Raw genomic sequence first — 19,102 nt, forward strand, 5'->3', positions numbered from 1 at the left:
AAGGCCTGGAGGCCCTGAGGACCCTGGAAGGGGAGGCTGAGGTGTTTCCGCAGAGGATTCCGCAGCAGCATCCAGGGCCGGGGCCACGGAGCTTGTGGAGGAAAGGCCGAGGACAAGGAGTGGATCCCCATCACCAAGCTGGGCCGCCTGTTCAAGGACATGAAGATCAAGTCCCTGGAGGAGATCTATCTCTTCTCCCTGTCCATCAAAGAATCTGAGATCATTGATTTTTTTTCCTGGGGACATCCCTCAAGGACGAGGTTTGTAGATAATGCCGGTGGACAAGCAGACCTGCGCTGGCCACAGAACCCGGTTCAAGGCATTTGTTGCCTTTGGGAACTACAATGAACATGTGGTTTTGGGTGTTAAGTGCTCCACTGATGTAGCCACTGCCATCCACAGGGCCATCATCTTGGCCAAGCTCTACATCGTCCTTGGGCAGCGAGGCTACTGGGGGAACAAGATCGGCAAGCCACACACACTGTCCACTGCAAGGTGACCCGCCACTGTGGCCCTATGCTGGGGCACCTAATCCCTACCCCCAGGGGCACTGGCATTGTCTCAGCTCTGTACCCAAGAAGCTGCTGCTGATGGATGATATGGATGACTGCTACACCTCAGCCAGGGGCTGCACTGCCACCCCTGGGCAACTTTGCCAAGGCTACCTTTAATGCCATCTCTAAGAACCTATAGCTATCTCACCCCTGACCTTTGGAAAAAGACTGCATTCACCAAGTTTCCCTATCAGGAATTCACTGACCATCTTGTAAAGACCCATAGCCCAGGCTCCTGCAGTGGCCACCACATAATTTTACACAAGAAAAATAAAATAAAGTGAATCAAGCCTGTTTAAAAAAAGAAAGAGAGAAAAATGAGACAGCTTATTTCTGCAGAGATATTTTTGAGAAAATGCTCATTTTCTTCCATGTCTGATTCCATATGTGACTAGAAACTTAAGAGGACTAGGAAGCATTCATAAAAAAAAAAACTAACCAACAATGTACTTGTCAAAGGCTCTCCACATTAGTGGATTTTCCTGGCAATGTAAGTTTTTAAATACCAGGGCTTATTTTATGTGTGTATTAGATTATATGTGATAATAGGGAAATTCAAACAGTAAATGAAAGGACTATAAAAATTCTTTCTTAGTTTCATGTATCTCTACTTAAATTAATTTAGATTCAACACAGTATTTAGTAAATGATGCATAATGGGATGGGTCCAAAAACTAAGAGCTTAACAAATATTTCTCCAGTAAGGACTCAAACAAAAATGGAAGGTGTGATCCACAGAATTTCCAGAATATTTGAGGCTCATTGCAATTGCTTACATTATCTCTTACAATAGCAATTGCAAAAGAACTCATGGCTAAAACTTGCAAATTAATAAACATAGAGTTTCTAATAATATATAAAATAAATAAAAGCAAACGCAAACAGGTAAAACTTTAATGTCAATGATCACCTTACTGTGGAAACTGAAGAACTATATTCTCAACATCATTCCACATAGTTATATCTCACTTCTATTAGCTGATGTTTAATAAATACTTATTGTAGTTGTCATTACATTGTTAACTTTTACTTACCCATTGTAGCTATTTCAGAAATACATCCTGATTGCTTTTTCTCTCTTCCATCATTTGCCTCCTTTCCACACCTAAAGAAACCATATTGGGAAGAAGGGAATTGGATATTAAATCCTGCTTAATTTGTCTTATATTTATTCCTCAAATCATTGGTTTCTTGGAAATCAAACATATTTTTAAGCATTTTAATTTTTTAACTGTTCTCTTAAATCTCCTCTTGAAATAAACAGGTTAAAACCAAAGTAATACTCATTCTTGCCACAGGCACTAAATCTTCCATGTGTAGCTTTCAAAGTTCAGAACATTTCTCTCATTTCCAGATGCCAGTGATCAAAAGTGTGGACAAAACACTTTCTAGTGTAACACTCCCTGACTAGCATATATCCTCTTTCCGAGTGCTGCATGTCCACTCCAGTCCTATTGGAAGGAGTGGGTCCTTGTTACCAAGCTTGTACCAAGGGAAAACCCTATCTGGCCAAGACTTATTGGCTCATATCTGGATCAATGATCTATGTGCTGGGCCAATCAGATGAGCTCTTGAGAATTTGAGCACAGAGACCAGCTACAATAGCCTGGATCATTGCTTAGCAGATGTTTAATGCATTTCTCTCTCCCCACTGTGGGTGAGGCACTTCCCTGCCCCCTGATGTTAGGTGTGGCCATGAGACTTGCATTAGCAAATGGAATGTTAGCAGCTGGGTCACAATCATAGGCCTTAGTATGTTTGTATGTCTTGACTTGTTTCTTGTGCTCTGGGGGTCTGGCAGAAAAATAGCCCCAGGTCTCCACTGTCCTTTTATCTTGAACCCCAGAATGACGAAGGAAGATGCCCTTGGTAGCCATTGGAACAAGGCCTGAGCAGAGTGGAAACAACTTCCAGTCGGGAGTTTTGGAGCCTGACGTTTGATATAGCCTAGATGGGTTGCAGTTGGAATGAACACAAGAATAGGTTATTTTTGCTTTAAGCTTCTATATTTCAGTATGGCTTATTATTACACAGCATTCTTGAGGTAAGAACTGACAGAGAATTATTTGATTGTACTTCTTGAAGATGGAAGGTCATTCAGGCTCAGGCTTGGGCTGGCTCTTCCTTTCTCTATTGAAGTATATTCCTTGTTTCTTGGGGACTGATTTTTAAGTAGTCTAGAAAGAAGGAACTAGCTCTTAGTCAAATGCGTGACATGGATTTTTTTACCCTTGTAGGACATTTGGTCCACGCCAAAGGGTCCTTGAAATCTGGTCCTGTCCAAAACATCCACACTTAGGAAACTGTCTCTGGGTTCAAACAGCCCATAATGTTTATTGATACTTTTGGTTTGCAGGATTAACACATAAAAAACATATTATGTTTTATTGGTCCAACAATTGCGTTGTGGCTATATTCTCTATAATAAACTTCTCACCTAGGTAGCCTAGCTGGTAATGGCACATAGGTGTGTTGGCATGGACCAAATGTCTCAGTGGATGTTTTAGACAGGACCAAATGTCTACTAACCTTTTTTCCCAATGTCTTAATGACATTTTTTTTCCTGACTGCAATTTTGTAATAACAAGGACCGATATCTTGCATAAATTGTGTTGCTAAATTTAGGAAAAGACTGTGACTGTGTAGTGACAGAATGAAAAGTCACTGGATTTAAATGCTAATAATAAATTCAAATTGGTGTTCTTACAATGTAGTCACATATAAAATGATATAATATAAAATGAGAAAGAAGTGAAAGTTATTCCATTTGAAAGCTGTTAAGATTGTTAAAGGCTCAGAGAATATTGTCAAACATGCAGTGTGTCCCTGACTGCAGATGTAAAAATGGAGTTTCTGGAAGTGCATGATAACAGAAGAGTTTGTGTGGACCAGTGGGCCTATTAGTTACTTGAAAGCAGAATAAATGAGCCAAATGGAACAGCGGTCTTCTTGATGTAAGAAAAACGTTCTTTTCCATAAAACACTCTCCTGGTGAATCATTCAATGCATTTATACTTTTAATGAAATGTCAAAACATCAAGAAATCCATGTGTTGGTATGTAAGAATTCAGATGTTCTTCAAGGCTGTGATACAATAGAAAATCAAGAGTAAAGAGAGTGTACAGTAGAATTTTAGACACTACAAGTATAAGAAAGCCAAAATGAATTTGTTTCAATGATGAAAAGAATATATTAACTTATTTAACTGAAAAGCCCAGAAAAGTTCAGGCTTGAAGAAGGGCTAGACCTTGTGGGTCAACATCAATCAGATTCTGGTTTTGTTCTGACTGTTAGGCTCCTTTTTCACAGTTTTGGTACATTCTATGACTGGCTGTTATTGGGGTAGAAAGTTAGGGGTTTGCAACAATTAGGACTATGTAGTGCTTTAAATCATACTTAGTGGAGGAGAAAGGGTGCACCTTTGTGTACTCTTTGTGTAGCTACCACCAAGAAAAATAAAGTTGTCTCCCAGAAGTTCCTGAGAAATGTCTGCTTTCATTTTGTTTGCCTTGAACTGATCCTTGTGGCTAATAGATTGGAAGCACTGATGTATTAAGGCCACACTATGTTTACCTGTCTGGGAAGAGGAAACGGAAGTGTTAGGCCAATGCTGGTCGCTGAGGAAAGTCCTCTGCCCAGGAAGTCCACAGTCTGCTGGGTGTCAGACAGACAGATAATTATAATACAACAAGATCAGAAGGCGGGAGCCACTCATGGCAGACTAGTGTAAGGATGCCCACTGGAAGAGTCCAGGCAGGAGATGCTGGCCTGGATCTAAAAGAATGAATAGGAGTTTAGTGGATAAAGGATAAGGAGAGAGGAAAAGAATTTTGGGGAGAGAGAACATTATGTTATAAAAAGCAATGATATTGGGAAGCCTGAAGTAACAACTAGTATACAAGAACATTCCTGAATAAAAACCACAGGAACTATAAGGAAAGATTTAAAAATTGGCAAAGAGACCTTCATGCCCAGATCTTGTGGCTAACTTCCCAATGATTATCCAAATATTGGGCTAAAAAATCTCAGTGCTCCCCTTCAGTGAGCGATATTATAATACTTTTCAAAAGGTACTCAGTGAGTTCAGTTTGCTTATTAGGATTTATATGCTTCTAGAAGGAAAGGACTTTCTCTATTACGTTTTTTCTCTATAATTCCTAGCTTTATACTAGGTTGTTGAATCCTGTTCAAAGATGAGAGGTGCATAGGATTTTAAAAACAAAACTCTCCAAGGACTTATAGAATCTCAACTTACATAGCTGGATGTGACACCCCATTACAGTCTTTTTGGTGGTCAGAACAACCTGAAAATATTAAAAACAAACAAATAAACAAAAAACTTTAAAAAGCTCAAAACCCCACGCCGAATCCCCAAACTCCAAGTCCTCCCTTTCTCACCTGAGGAAGGAATGCATTGGTGTCAAGTGTCGTGATAGGCGTTGTACTGTCTAGGTCTATAACCTATTTGTTCGGGGTCATTTTTGGTTTTCAGTCTTCATATGCAGGTGTGTCAGCAAAGACTACTTTATAGTTTTGCTGCTTCTGTGGAGTTTGGCTGAGCATGAATCAGTCAGATCACTGGGTACTGGGTAGATAAGAGATTCAGCCCAGGGATCTATTTGTCTTATTGTGAGGTGCTTTCATTGACTTACAACCGTCTTCACCCCTGAGCTCCTCCAATCCCACCTCCTCACCATGGCAGCACTGATCTTCTGCTCACAACCTTGCAAGGCTTCCCATTGCTGTTAGAATGAGGCCCTAAACCTCCACCACAACCTACAAAGCATTGCGTGATCCAGCTCTGCTTCCTCCCAGACACCTCAAACTGCAGGAAGCTCCAGTCACCTGGCGTTCTTTCAATTCCTCCGCGCCCCAGCCTGAGTGCTCTCCCACACGGTGCCCGCCTCTGTTTCCCTGCTGCCCACCCCCAGTCCTCAGCTTCCCTCCTCAGCTGGGTCATGCTTCCCCCTTACTTGCCTCTCTGCCTGCTCAGTTCTCACCCGCTTTGCTTCATGTCCTCCCTCTGCTCTAGCCAGCCTCTGGCGTCCTGCAGCACCCTGAGCTTCTTCCTGTATACATGTGACTGAGTCACAAGATTGATGACACTGATGCATAAATGTATTGTAGTTAAAGCTGGATTCAGATCCTGGTTTCAGCAGCAGCTGAGAATTCACATGACTACTCTGAGCCTCAGCTTTTTCATCTGTAAGCCGGTGCTAAGAATATTGACTTTAGGAATACAGTCATATTCTGGAGATATTACAGGTTTCGTTCTAGAGGGTTGCTGGGAGAGTTTGCTTAGAATCTGGACATGCAGACCACAGTAGGCGCTCAATAAATGTTCATAGGAAATTTGGTGCATATTTAGAACTCCACTGTCTAATGAGATCATACATGTACATGGATACATGTGTGTATATATGTATATATATGGATATGTGTGTATATATGTATACATATATACACACACATGTATCCATGTACTATATATATATATATATATATATATATATATATATATATATATATAGGCTTTGAAACAAAAAGATTTGGGTTCAACAGCTGGTGCCACCACTTATTAGCCAACTGGTGTCAGAAAATCCTTTCAGCTTCTCTAAACCTCAAAGTACACATCTATGAAGACTGCAATAACTTTAATAGCTTCCAGGGTTGCTATGAGGATCAAATGAGTTAATATATGAAAATGTTTTCTAAACTTTGGATTAAAATAAAATTGTAATCTAATTTCTTGTAATTGTACATTAATCTCTCAATGTTCTTTTCAGTTAAGCTTTGCCTTTAATGCAGGACTCAAAGTCCCCTTGGCTAGACCCATGATGGCATTTAACATGGGCCTTAGCACAGAGATGACATGCAATAAGTATTTGCTGAAAATCAAACCCACAATGAGATGTCTCCTCACACCTGTTAGAATGGCTATTATAAAAAAGACAAGAGATAATAAGTATTGGTGAGGATGTGAAGAAAAGGGAACCCTTGTATTTTTGGGAATGTAATTGGGGCAGCCACTAAGGAAAACAGTATGAAAATTCCTCAAAAACTGGGTATATGAGTATATACAAAGGAAATAAAATCAACATCTCATAGAGATATCTGCACCCCCATGTTCATTGCAGCTTTATTTATAATAGCCCAAGACATGGATACAACCTAAGTGTCTACTGACACGAATGGATACAGAAAATGTGGATATATAATATGATATTAGAATGGAATATTATTTGGCCATAAAAAGGAAATCCTGCCTTTTGCAACAACATGGATGGAACTTGAGGGCATTATGCTAAATGAAATAAGTCACACAGAGGAAGACAAATACTATATGATCTCACTTACATGTGGGGGCAAAGAAAGCCAAACTCATAGAAATAGAGAGTAGAATGGTGGTTACCAGGTGCTGGAGGTCAGGGAAAATGCGGAGACGTTGGTCAAAGTGTGCAAAGATAAGTTCTGGGGAGCTAATGTACAACATGTGGACTATAGTTAAAAATACTGTATTATGTACTTGAAAGTTGTTAAGGGGAGGTGGAGGTGTTAACTAACCTTATTGTGGTCATCATTTTGCAATATGTGTGTGTATCAAATCATCATGTTGTACACCTTAAACTTACATATATTATATATCAATATCTCAATAAAGCTGGAAAAAAAGGATTTACTGATGTTGTGAACAATGGACATGGAAGGACTTGCTGCCCAGTTGCAGGGGTTGGTCATCAGCTCCTCTAACTCTCAGCTTCCTCAGAGTTGGCCTCCGGTGCATCCTATCAGACCTCACACCTTCCCAGAGGCAGCTTTCTTCTGGTGACTGAGTCAGGCAGAGTATAAAGGTCTAGCCATTTTAACAAGACTGTTTTACCTCTCAGAGCTCCAGGTGGGGAGGGCTGAGGCTGTTAGACCCATGGAGCTACTCTGTCTCCCCCACCCCTCCTTTCCACAGGTGTCAATCTCAGAGGGCTTCCTAAGGGCACACTGAAAAATAATTCCTTTCAGAATCTGAATCTCGGTGAACCCAACCTGTGACATGTGGTGTCCAATAGATTTCACCCATGGAAGCCTTCATAGACATGACTGCATGTGTTTCCTCCATGCATTTGAATGTTGTCATTCCTTAAGCAACAAAACAAAATAAAATCATGGGGTTTGTTTCATGGCTGCTCTGCGTTTTCACTAAGAAAGGAGTATCCATCATGTGGAATTCAGAGGCTCATGGAATGCGTATTGTATGTGTTAAGCGTTGTTATTAGGATGCTATTTAGGAGACAGAAAGTTTCCAATGACAGGGACAGTTGAAGAGCTTAGTTTATATTCTCTTAGCTCTATTGATCTTGATTAAATTATTTCCTGCAAGAAACAGAAAATTCCCACCCCACTTAGGCTGATTTCAGAATAGAAAAATAATTGAAATCTTTCCCCAATTTATTTAACAAAGCAAAGGTAACCTAAACACCAAAATTTGATAAACACAATACCAAGACCAAGAACACTGCAAATTAAACCCAGCAGCATTTAGAAAGAATAATCCTGATGACGACCAGGGCTCTTTGGAGAGGCAACATTGTGCTAGGAAATTGCTTGGGCTCTTAGTCAAGCTGCCAGTGTTTAAGTCACAACCGTGCTTCTTTCAAGCGTTGAGACCTTGGGTTTGCTACAAAATCTCTCCAAGCATCAGTTTCTTCCTTTGTGAAATGGCAATGATGAAAGGACCCACTTCTTAGGGCTTCTGTAAAGATTTAGAAGATAATTCATGTACAACACATGCAACAGCATCTGTACACAGGGCTTAGAGAGGTGTGCCAACTGACCAGCGTCAAAGACAGCTGTGCCATGTAGTCTGGACAATTAATTATCTTTAACAGAAGTCTCCACTTTTACCACTTTATTGGAAAACCAGGATCTTTTTCAGAGCCCTCTTTGATATGGAATATGAGGAAAAAATAAGGAATGCTTGAGTCTTTGTATGTTTTCTGTCAGCCATTCCTTTGCACATACATAGCCCTGTTCTCAACATAAGAAATCTCTTCACAGCATCCCATCTGTAGCTCTCAGCATGGTACTAAAACACCAGTGACATTGGGCTTCCCAGACTGCAGCCTCGTATGCTTACATTTGTTGGAAAGGTTGTCCCATCCTGTGCAAAGCCGCAAACACATCTCTGGTAGTAGAGCAGCCTCGTGCATTTCTGCCCCCGGCTTGCCCTGGCAGTCACTTGGGCATCTATCTCTGGTGTTGTGTGATAAAGATCCTAAGGGGGGCCCCAGGTCAGTGTTTCAGGTACCAGAGAAATGGGAGGTCCAAAAAATATTGCCAAAAGTCATGATAGCTGGCCAGAAGAAAGTCTCTTTTCCCTTTTTTCTCTAGTAACAAAAGCATGTTGGTAGTGTTAGACCTGGCATGGCTGACGGAGTTCTTGTGGAGGAGTTAGGCTTGGGCCAGCAAGGGGTGTGCATCAGGGTCACAGATGATAGTTCCAGGCTGTGGTTTCCCAGAGAGCAGTCGGCAGGGGGACCATTGACCCAGGGTCCTAGAGAGAAGGGCTGACAGAGACAAGAATGGGAGAACCTGAGCTGTCATATGATCTGTCAGCATTTTAATCAGCGCATAAAAGGAAAAGAAAAGAAGCAAAATAAAAAAGAGTGACCAGCTGGAAAACGCATTTGAACGCACTTTTGGGGAAGGGTTTTCCGCAAACAGAAGAACCTTGTTCTAAGCAGGTGTCATCAGTAGCTCCTAAGGCCAGCAGCCAGGCTAGGAAAGGGAGGGTCATGATTTACGGCTCTGACCGCTAGGTGGTGCTTCAGGCCAGCAGCTGGATAAAGGGCCTGTCGTGGGAGAGATGGGGCAGACTCTAGGTCCCCAGAGAGCGGCGACAGGGAGGCGGGGCTGCGAGGCTGTGTAAAGACAAGGGAGCAGCGACCAGACGCAAGGCGCCTTTGCGCTCGGTTTGAAGTGTCCCATCCTAGGGTGATGGCATTTAGCTCTTGGCAGCGGTCGCACCCCGTGGATGCCAGGTGTCCAGGCTGAGCCAGCGTCCCGAGCTAGCGGCCCACGGGCTGCTGTGCAAGAGAAGAGGCGTGGGGGAGAGCACTGGTAAATAGCCATGCTTTCTATTTACTTAAAATCACCTTGAAAGGAACGCAAAAGTATGCCTAATCAACATGGAAGAGAGCTAGTTGAATATTTAAACAGCTTGATCTGATGTTTAATGTAATATAATTGGTCACTATCTCTGAGATAGAACTAGACAAAATAACAAATGATTACATTTCAGTAAAAACTTATTGTTGATGATGAGAATGATGACATAAATTCTAACCCTCTCCCTAGATTTGCTGAGTTTGGATGGCAAAAGAATTTTGTAATATAAATCATGGGAGAGAAATTGGGCAACAAAGGAGTGATCTTGCTCTAATTCTTGGTAAATTGAAATCTCTTGTTTCTTTGTACTATGCTTATGTGGAACTTATAAAACTATTCATTAATCATATTTTATGGAATTACAAATGCAGAAGTCAGGGAAAATATTTATTGAGAGAAAAACAGCATTCTTTTAACATGTATTTGCAACTAAATTTATAAATTGAAGACAGTAACTTTTTATTTGTGATTATGTTCAGGTTAATGGATCACCTTGGTTACAATCTTAATTACAACTGTAGAGACTGAATCCTAGTGGATTTTAGAAGTGTCAGGACAAATGTTAAGAAGACACCTATCTGTCTCTCTTAAGAGAATGTGGGTCTGTGTAGCCTTCAGAAATCTATGCTCACTTGAGGAAAATGCAGAGCAGTAGCTTTAGGAACGTGGAAATCAGTAGACTGGAAGAGATTTTGTAGGTTGTGAGTTGAGGACACTTTTGAGAGTGAACTTAGTTGCCAGGACAAGCATAAAAAGTGAAACTATCTCAGGCACACTGAGATGTATTAAGAAGTCTGTGAAAGAATTGGAGCCTAAAGCAGGGAGGACCAGGAGGCTGGTGAAAATTCTAAGCCTGCATGTGGGGGGATGGGGAGAGGGGGCGCTATTCCAGGAATCCGGATATGAGGCAGCAGGTATTATATCCTAATGCATAGAATTCTAATACTGAGCAAATGTGCTGAGTCCTTTTACCCCCATTCTCAGGTTATGCTTGCTTCTGGCATGCTATTGTGCTTCTTTGATAGATTGTTAACTTCTCTGGATCATGAATTAAAACCTGATTTGCAGTAAATTTGCTGCCAAGAAGAGGAGCAATGAATTCCTCATTTCATCTGTATTTCTTGGATTTCAACCTGAATGCCACAGAGGGCAACCTTTCGGAACCAAATGTCAAGAACAAGTCTTCATCATGTGAAGAAATGGGCATCGCTGTGGAGGTATTTCTGACTCTGGGTCTCATCAGCCTCTTGGAGAACATCTTGGTCATAAGTGCCATAGTAAAAAACAAGAACTTGCACTCTCCCATGTATTTCTTTGTGTGCAGTTTAGCAGTAGCTGACATGCTGGTGAGCATGTCCAATGTCTGGGAGACCATTACCATATACTTAATAAATAATAAGCACCTGGTTATAGCAGATGCCTTTGTGCATCACATTGACAATGTGTTTGACTCCATGATTTGCATTTCTGTGGTGGCTTCCATGTGCAGTTTGCTGGCCATTGCGGTGGATAGGTATGTCACTGTCTTCTATGCCCTACGCTACCACCACATCATGACAGTGAAGCGTTCTGTAGTGATTATTGCATGCATCTGGACCTTTTGCACAGGCTGCGGCATTGTTTTCATCGTTTACTATGAATCCATTTATGTCATCATTTGCCTCATCTCCATGTTCTTTACCATGTTGTTCCTCATGGTGTCTCTGTATATACACATGTTCCTCCTGGCACAGACTCATGTCAAGCGAATAGCAGCTCTTCCTGGATACAGTTCTGTGTGGCAAAGGACCAGCGTGAAAGGCGCCATCACCCTGACCTTGCTGTTGGGCATTTTCATCGTGTGCTGGGCTCCTTTTTTCCTCCATCTCATTTTGATGATCTCTTGCCCTCAGAACCTCTACTGTTCTTGTTTTATGTCTCACTTCAATATGTACCTCATACTCATAATGTGTAATTCTGTGATTGATCCTCTGATATATGCCTTCCGCAGTCAAGAGATGCGGAAGACCTTTAAAGAGATTATTTGTTGCCATAGCTTTAGAATACCCTGTAGGTTCCCTAGCAGGTATTAAACTAAAATATTCCCTGCAGTTTTCTTTTCTACTTCCTTTACCTTTTGATGAAGTCAGGTACAGCCAACGGGTAAGCGAGATAACTCAAAATAAAAAACTGGGTATTCCCTTTATCTTTTTTCCGTCTCGAATTTGTACTTAAGATGCGTTCTTTCTTTCCTTCCTTTTTTTTTTTCCCCTGTGGTGGTTGTTGGGTCAGCTGTGCATATGCCACTTATCTATTGTGAGAATGGTCTGTGACAATTTCTTATTGTCCTGTTTTTTTCTTACTTTTTCTTCTGCCCCCACCCATTTATGGGGCCCCCATCCATCTTCCATCTAGTAAGTGTGTGCTCAGGGAAGGTAAAACATCCTGGGTGCAGGCATACGCATGATGAAGAGCTGACTGTAATGGAAAGAAAACTTGTGAATATCTATATCATGGGTGGTTGCTTTTTCTCCCTAGAAGCAGTTCTGTAACTTCAATTGATGTTATTGGGACTCATGCATGCTTTTGGGGCAGAATAGAGTGGTCAAATTCTTTCCATTTGAAATTTCCTGTTCATTTGTCATGGGATGTCTCTACAGCTCTCTTTTCCTAAACTTTTGGTTTTATGGCTTGTGTCCATAATTGTCCAAGGATAGAATTATACTTCTGTCAATCATGCTTTTTTACTTGTCTCAATATAAAACTTCCTGCTACAAACCTTGCCTCGTGTAGTGTGAAAGTTTCCGTAACTCTTTTACTGTCTTATTCTAACTCAGTCCAGGGTTTCCAAATGAGTGTTGCGGGGACATGTTGTGGGCTCCCCCACGTCCCTTCCCCACTGTAGCACATGCCCATAGGAAAGTTATTTTTTACCTTCTTAGACTGGGTCTGTCTTTGAGTCTGAAATCCTGTCACGGTGTACTCTGCACATCACAATCTGACTCCAGCAGCCAGAGAAAGGCAGGTGCCCATCTCTAATCCAGGGAGTCCGTCTTCTCCAATGTAGAATGGAGCTCAGGTCCTGACTCTGCCATTAACAGGTGATGTCACTTTAATCATTTTATTTCAGGTTCCAAGAATGTCTCTTGGTCTCAGTGTTCTTATCTGAAGTGAAGGGGTTGGTCCTTATAGCTCTTGCATTCCATCCTATTATTTTTGGTGTTAATGATTTTTGTTTTGTTTATTCACATCTGGACTGTTTCCAATGAAGGAAAAGTGTAAATAAAGCAGTGGACCATGAGGAGCACTCAACTATGAGCTGTTGAAGCCTACTGGGGCAGAGGAACTTCCTGGGTGTCAGATACATAAATAACTTATAGACGTGACCCCCACCTCTGGCAGCTAACAGTCCAGGAAAAAAAAATGATGCTGGCACAAGCAGGAAAGCAATGAGACATGCAAATCTTTGGAAAATGGCAAATTAGTAGGTTGTGGGCAACTGAGTTTTGAAGGGGCAGCTAGCCCTTCAAATGTTTCCTGTTCCTTTTAGCAGAACACGCTGTGTGTATCCATGAATGAAAAGTAAGTGATCTCCATGTAATTATGATGGGAAACCACAGTCCATCTTTACATGGGATGTCTCAGGAAGCTAGGTTCTGTGAAAGCCAGCCTCTCTGCTGTCCTGCTCATGTCTGTGGCCCTGTTGCCTAAGTTTTTGGTACAGAGTATGCACTCAACTGATGTTTATTATTTGTTGCTAAACAAATGTGTACCTAATCTGCTGCTTATCAGCCTTGAGTGCTAAGTGAGGTCACTAGGGTTCCAATCCTATGAGAAATCAAACTTCAGCTCTTGTGGTTTGTATTGGCCCCATCTGTGAACTCATTCTCATTAGGCTCTCTGCTTTGTGTGCTTCATGACTTCGGACAATGTCTGACTTTTACTATAAAGGTTTTTAAGTAAATGCTCAAATGTCTTTTTATCTCTGTGTAAATAGTGCGGAAATAACCCAAGTATTCAGATGTGTCTTCATTTGGGTGGAATTCATGTATATAGTGATTCAGTAAATATCTGTAAATGAGCCAACCCTTGGGACTCCAATACAAAGTCCCCCAAACAAAAACAATCCATATAATTGTCAAAGACTGTATGATATTGTATATTAACTCTTTTTTGTTTCTGTAGGAGCTTTATTTGGTATAAAAATATGTGTTCAAAGAAATGGTTCATTAAATGAAAAGACCAGACCACCCCTTTGAAGTGGTCATTCTGATGTGTGATATTCAGTGTTTCTGATGTTTCTGCCAATTTGTCAGCAGCTGCTGCAAAATGAGAAGGTATATTTATTGGTGAATTATGATGAAGCTTTCCTGACATATTTATTGCTTGAACAATGGCCATTTCTCAGTTCAAAATAATTTAACTCCTAAAAATAAAATAAAATAAAATTGCACACTTGACACATATTGTCTTAAAGTCTGTCTCTTAGTAAACAAGTAGGTATTTTGGGGATATCACTGATCATGTACTCAGTATGGGGCTAGAAGCAGTGGCCATTAGAGACTCTCTGCCATCAAAGAGCTTATGGGACAAATTATTTCAAGACATGAATATTTTAAGATATGTGGAAACACTACCCACAATTCAAGATGCTACACATAATTAAATGTGAACTTATGAGACACAGCTTATATCTCTTGCAAAATGAAGGTTGTGATATCTCCCATGGCTACAACAGCAATTTTCACTGGTGAATGTGGGGTGCATATCAGAGTTTTGGGGTGAAGAAGTAACTTTGAAAAACTCCCCAGGTAGTCTACATCAGGTCCAGATGTGGCTCCTCTTGAGTTGGAGATCAATAAACTAAAAGGAAAACTTATCTGACACCTTTCCCATGCTAATAAATGATGGTAGAAGAGGGGACCACACAAGTACTCATATTCAAGCGCGGGAAGAGTAAGAAACCCAGCATTATGCTTACAGGGTTCAACAGCAACCTGTGGCTAGTGCTGCCATATCAGACAGTGCAGCGCTTGCCACTGGTAGTATATATCTACACTTATTTTCTAGGCTTGCTGTAGCTTTCTCCTTTTTACCCCCATGGCTTTTTCTTTCTCTCATCCTAATTATGTATGCTTTAAGTCTATCAGGCTTTGAGGGAGAGTCATGCTTTTAGTTTCTATTCCCTGAGCCATTTTGTCCAATAAAAAGGATTCACTGATCCTTTTGCTACACACTTTTTGGGTTTTACTCTGAGACAGCTTTCTTAATCTACTCAGAGGATTTGCAGTGATGGTGAAAGCTGCTTGATTTGATCCTAGTGCCAAATCTGAGTTTTAATTGGCCTATGTTATTCAACTTTAAAAATCTAATCTTTTACTAACTGGGTTGAGAAGAGCTGTCTCTTCTCATTCTGAAATCCTGACTCTAGATTTTCTAGAATTCTTTTCTTAATCTGGTTTCAAATGTATCAGTTAAAAAAAACAAAAATTATTTGTTTATTTATTTATTTATTTATTAAGTTGTGGTAAAATACACATAACATAAATTTACCATCTTAACAATCTTTTTGTTTACACTTCAGTGGTGTAAGAGCATTCACATTGCTGTTCTACCATGTTGACTCCTTTTTGTTCCTGGTTAATGTCTAAACTTCCTCCAGTCTCTTCCTGTGCTAACCTCCGCTTAAATGCTTCTCTGATAGTGTCATTTCTTCTGTTCAAAAATCTTTCATATCACCCAATGATTGCTGTATTAAGTACCTAATCCTCACCTTTACCTTTAATGATCTCCAAAATATTAGCCAACCTTCCAATCATCCTACACATCAATAAAATAAGACTACTCTGAACAAGATTTGTACTTTTCTGCCTCCAGATTTGTTTTAAGCTGTTCAATCAGCTGGGATCACCCTCTCTATCCACATGAGCCTTAAAGTGCATTTCAAATGCCTCTTCTTCCATGAGTCATTTTTTATCTCCATAGTTATACCTCACTATGGCACACATTCTTCCAGGTACTTCAGAGAACAGAGAGTTTCTATGTCCTTTACTAGAATGTAAGAATCTCTGTGGGAAGGAACTTGCATCAGTTAGGGTGATGCTACCCATTAGAACTTTCCACAATATTGGAAATGTTCTATATCTGCTTTGTCCACTATATTAGCCCCTATCTACATGTGGCAATTGAGCATTTAAAATGTGACTAGTGTGACTGAGGACATGGATTTTAAATTTACTTAATTTTAATTAATTTATATTTCCATTTAAATAACCACGTGTTACCAGTAACTGCCACATTGGACAACACACAGTATTTGGTTCGTTGCACATGACAGAAAACCTGCAAAAAATAGTGACTTACTCAAGATGAAAGTTTATTCCTCTTTTACAGAAAAGTAAAAAGTCTGAAGGTAAGCAATTCAAGACTAGCATGGAACTCAAGGGTGCCATAAAGAATCAAAGCTTATATCTATCTCGAGGTCAATTCATGGTCCAAGATGGCTGCTGAAGCTCAAGTCATCATATCCAAATTATAGGATGGAACAGAAGAAAGGATAATCAGGAATGTCACCTTTTTTTATTTGTTGAACGTCATTAGTTTTTCTTCAACTTTGGCAACTTGTCTTTTATTATTTCTTTGATTAATTTTTTCTTTTCCCATCTCTTTGTGTCTCTCCTTATAACTCCTATTAGTCAGATTTTAGATTGATTCTCTATGTCTCTTAATCTGTCTCTTTACATTTTCTTCCTCTATCTTTTTGTTATGCATTCTGAAAGACTTCACCTTTTTTTCACCTATGCTTTTGACTGAGTTTTTAATTTGACAATTATATTTTTAATTTCTATGACTTCTTATTTATCCTTTCATTGCCTTCTTCTCTTAGCAGACTGTTTTTGAATTCATGGATCCATATCTTGTTCAATCTTTCTAAAAGTGAATTTGTTTTTAAAAATTTTTATCCTCTTACTTGAATCATTTGTTTCCTCCAAAGTCAATGATTCTATTGATCTTACTCCTTTCCATTTTGTAGTGCTTATTTCCCTCAAATGCTAGGTACCCTAGATTTTCCATTCATACATATAAGTAAAGGAGTGAGTATGATTGATTTAGTACTTGGATAAGATTCCTTGATGCTCTCCTGATGAAAAAAGCCAATTGGTGGGTCTCTGTCAGAGGTTACTTGAAAGGTGTTTAGGTTGTGAACAGACTACTAGGCTGGGGACATCCCCAACCCCCTAAGCTAAAATGGAGAAATATTTACTCTGGTCCTCAGCTCTAGGAAGCCAGGTCCTCTTGGATACTTTGGGGGAGGGAAGGTGTTCGTTTACATGTACTATGAAGGCAGGCACTCGCAGAGGTACAGTATGTAGGCCATGCCACAGTTCTGCAGATAGTCCTTATATAGATCACCTTGATTTCTTTTCTTTCTTATATCCTGGCTTCCATTCCTGCTGACCTTGGTGGGATACATTCCAGGTTTCTCTCTCATGTATCTTGGGCTGTGGTGCTCCTTAATCTGTTTATCTATCAGTATGACCCCATCCACCTTCTATCTCCCAAAATTCATCACTAGTTTTAGTCCTCTGACAGGCTATTCTCAGCACTTTTATGAATTCATTACATTTTATACATATGTTTCTGTGGATTTTTGGGAAGAAGTAGAGGTACATACTTGAAGAATGAGGAATCAGTTTGAGCTACATTTTGGGGCTAGCTGGATCAATCTTCTGCACAAAGCAAAGCTGCAGGACATTGCCCAGAATCCAGATCTTGGTTCTAATCATGGTTCTACTTATTAGCACACAACCACACCCAGGACAAGTGTGTCCTGCACTTCTTTGCCAACGTAGAGGAGGTGCAGCAGTCTTATCTCACCTGGCACCTTGACCATTGTTCTATTATCTTGCTTCTTATTTTGACTCCTAACTAGAGAGAGCAAAGAAATTGGTTATTTAAACAAAGATCATAACCCAGGTGACAGGAGATAAGCAGAGTCCCTGAGGTGTCTGTTCACCTGTTTAGTGGGCCCTTTTAAAGTTAATGGTCAGGCTTTTCTTCTGACAGCAGGTGGAAGTAAACATATCTCAGAATTTTTGTTTGTCCTCCATCTAACCCTCTGACCAACCAGTTAATGAGTAGAAGTAGCTCCAGGTGAGAAATTTTCCCAAGATCTCATTGTTTGAAACCTGCTCCAAAAAATCTTGAGTACATATTGCAATATTCTAGGTATTTTAAAAGGATTATTTCATCTAATCCCCAACCACTTTAAAAAATAGTTAAATATTACCATTCTCAATTTACCCATGAGGAGACTGAAGCTTGGTGAGAGTAAGTTGTCTAAGGTTGTACACCTAATATGGAGTTGTCCCTCAAATCAAACTTAGGGGCTTCAAAAAATTGCTTCATTTCTTTGTTTTTGTAAGTTCTCAATACCATTGTTTTATTTGGCTTCCTGCTGTGCTCCGCATGGACCCAGCTTTGTCCCACAATCCTTCATGGGGACTCTGCATTCTTGCACCACGCTGCCCCCTGTGAGTGGGAACAGGGAAGGATAGGAGTGGTGTGGTGGGTAGCTGAGATTCCCTATAAGAGTGACTGGTAAGCACAGGTGCTGGAGGAAGACGTAAAAATTCTGCTCTAGACCCAGGGTTCTCTAGAAGCTATTATGGTCTCAGGCAGTTTGGTGTTTTACATCCAAAAGGGGCACCTCGTGGCCAGTTGTTTGGTATTACTCTGTTACGTGACATTGCCTATGAGCAGCAGCGTCTCCTCAGCAGGGCCATGTGGAAGAGTAGGGTGGGGCTTACTCCAACCCCTTTTTCTGGGGGTGCAGAGGCACAACTTCCCCAACCTCCAGCACATATGGATAACAAGAAGAAGGCTCTGCGTGAACCTCTGGGATCACTTCATCCCCCACCTACCCAGGGATGACAGCTGGAGCCACTGGTAGCACCTCTTTCTAAGTCCTTCCTTTATGGGCCTGGGTGAAACACGCCATACTGACTGCTAGGATCTCACCAAAATACTCTCCTCGTGTTCTTTTGGAGTTCCTGGAGTTTCCAAATTACTCTCACTTCTTTCAGGTAAGGCACTGTTTCCAAAGCCACACATTCATTCATTTATTCACCAAGCAATTACTGAGTGCCTGACACTGAGGACATAGTAGTGAATAAAATGCTGATTCTTCTCTAATAAAGGGCCTTGTAGTTCACTATTTGCATAAAACTGTAACAAAGAGTGAGATGGAATAGTCAAAGGCAAAGGGACAGGGCCAGCACGTGGGACACATCTGTCACAGTCTAGGCACCCACCTGCATGAACAGGGAGCTGGCTAGTCAGGAGTGGGGAGGGCTGGAATCTGGGCGAATAGGACAAAAAGGAGATGAAAAAGACAAATGTTTTATACT

General features: G+C 40.7%; 1 protein-coding gene and 1 pseudogene across 1 annotated transcript; both read left to right on the top strand.

Moving 5' to 3' along the window:
* The window catches only part of LOC109396437 (40S ribosomal protein S2 pseudogene), a 1,023-nt pseudogene extending 185 nt beyond the window's left edge, over positions 1–838 (top strand).
* An 8,673-nt stretch (positions 839–9,511) lies between these two features.
* Positions 9,512–14,128, top strand: MC5R (melanocortin 5 receptor). Its single transcript, XM_019668229.1, has 2 exons — positions 9,512–9,665; positions 10,739–14,128. The coding sequence occupies exon 2, from the start codon at positions 10,808–10,810 to the stop codon at positions 11,783–11,785; it is 978 nt and encodes a 325-aa protein (XP_019523774.1). The 5' UTR covers positions 9,512–9,665; positions 10,739–10,807; the 3' UTR covers positions 11,786–14,128.
* The last annotated feature ends 4,974 nt before the right edge of the window (positions 14,129–19,102 follow it).

Source organism: Hipposideros armiger, unplaced genomic scaffold, assembly GCF_001890085.2.
Source record: "Hipposideros armiger isolate ML-2016 unplaced genomic scaffold, ASM189008v1 scaffold_522, whole genome shotgun sequence".
Classification (NCBI taxonomy): domain Eukaryota; kingdom Metazoa; phylum Chordata; class Mammalia; order Chiroptera; family Hipposideridae; genus Hipposideros; species Hipposideros armiger.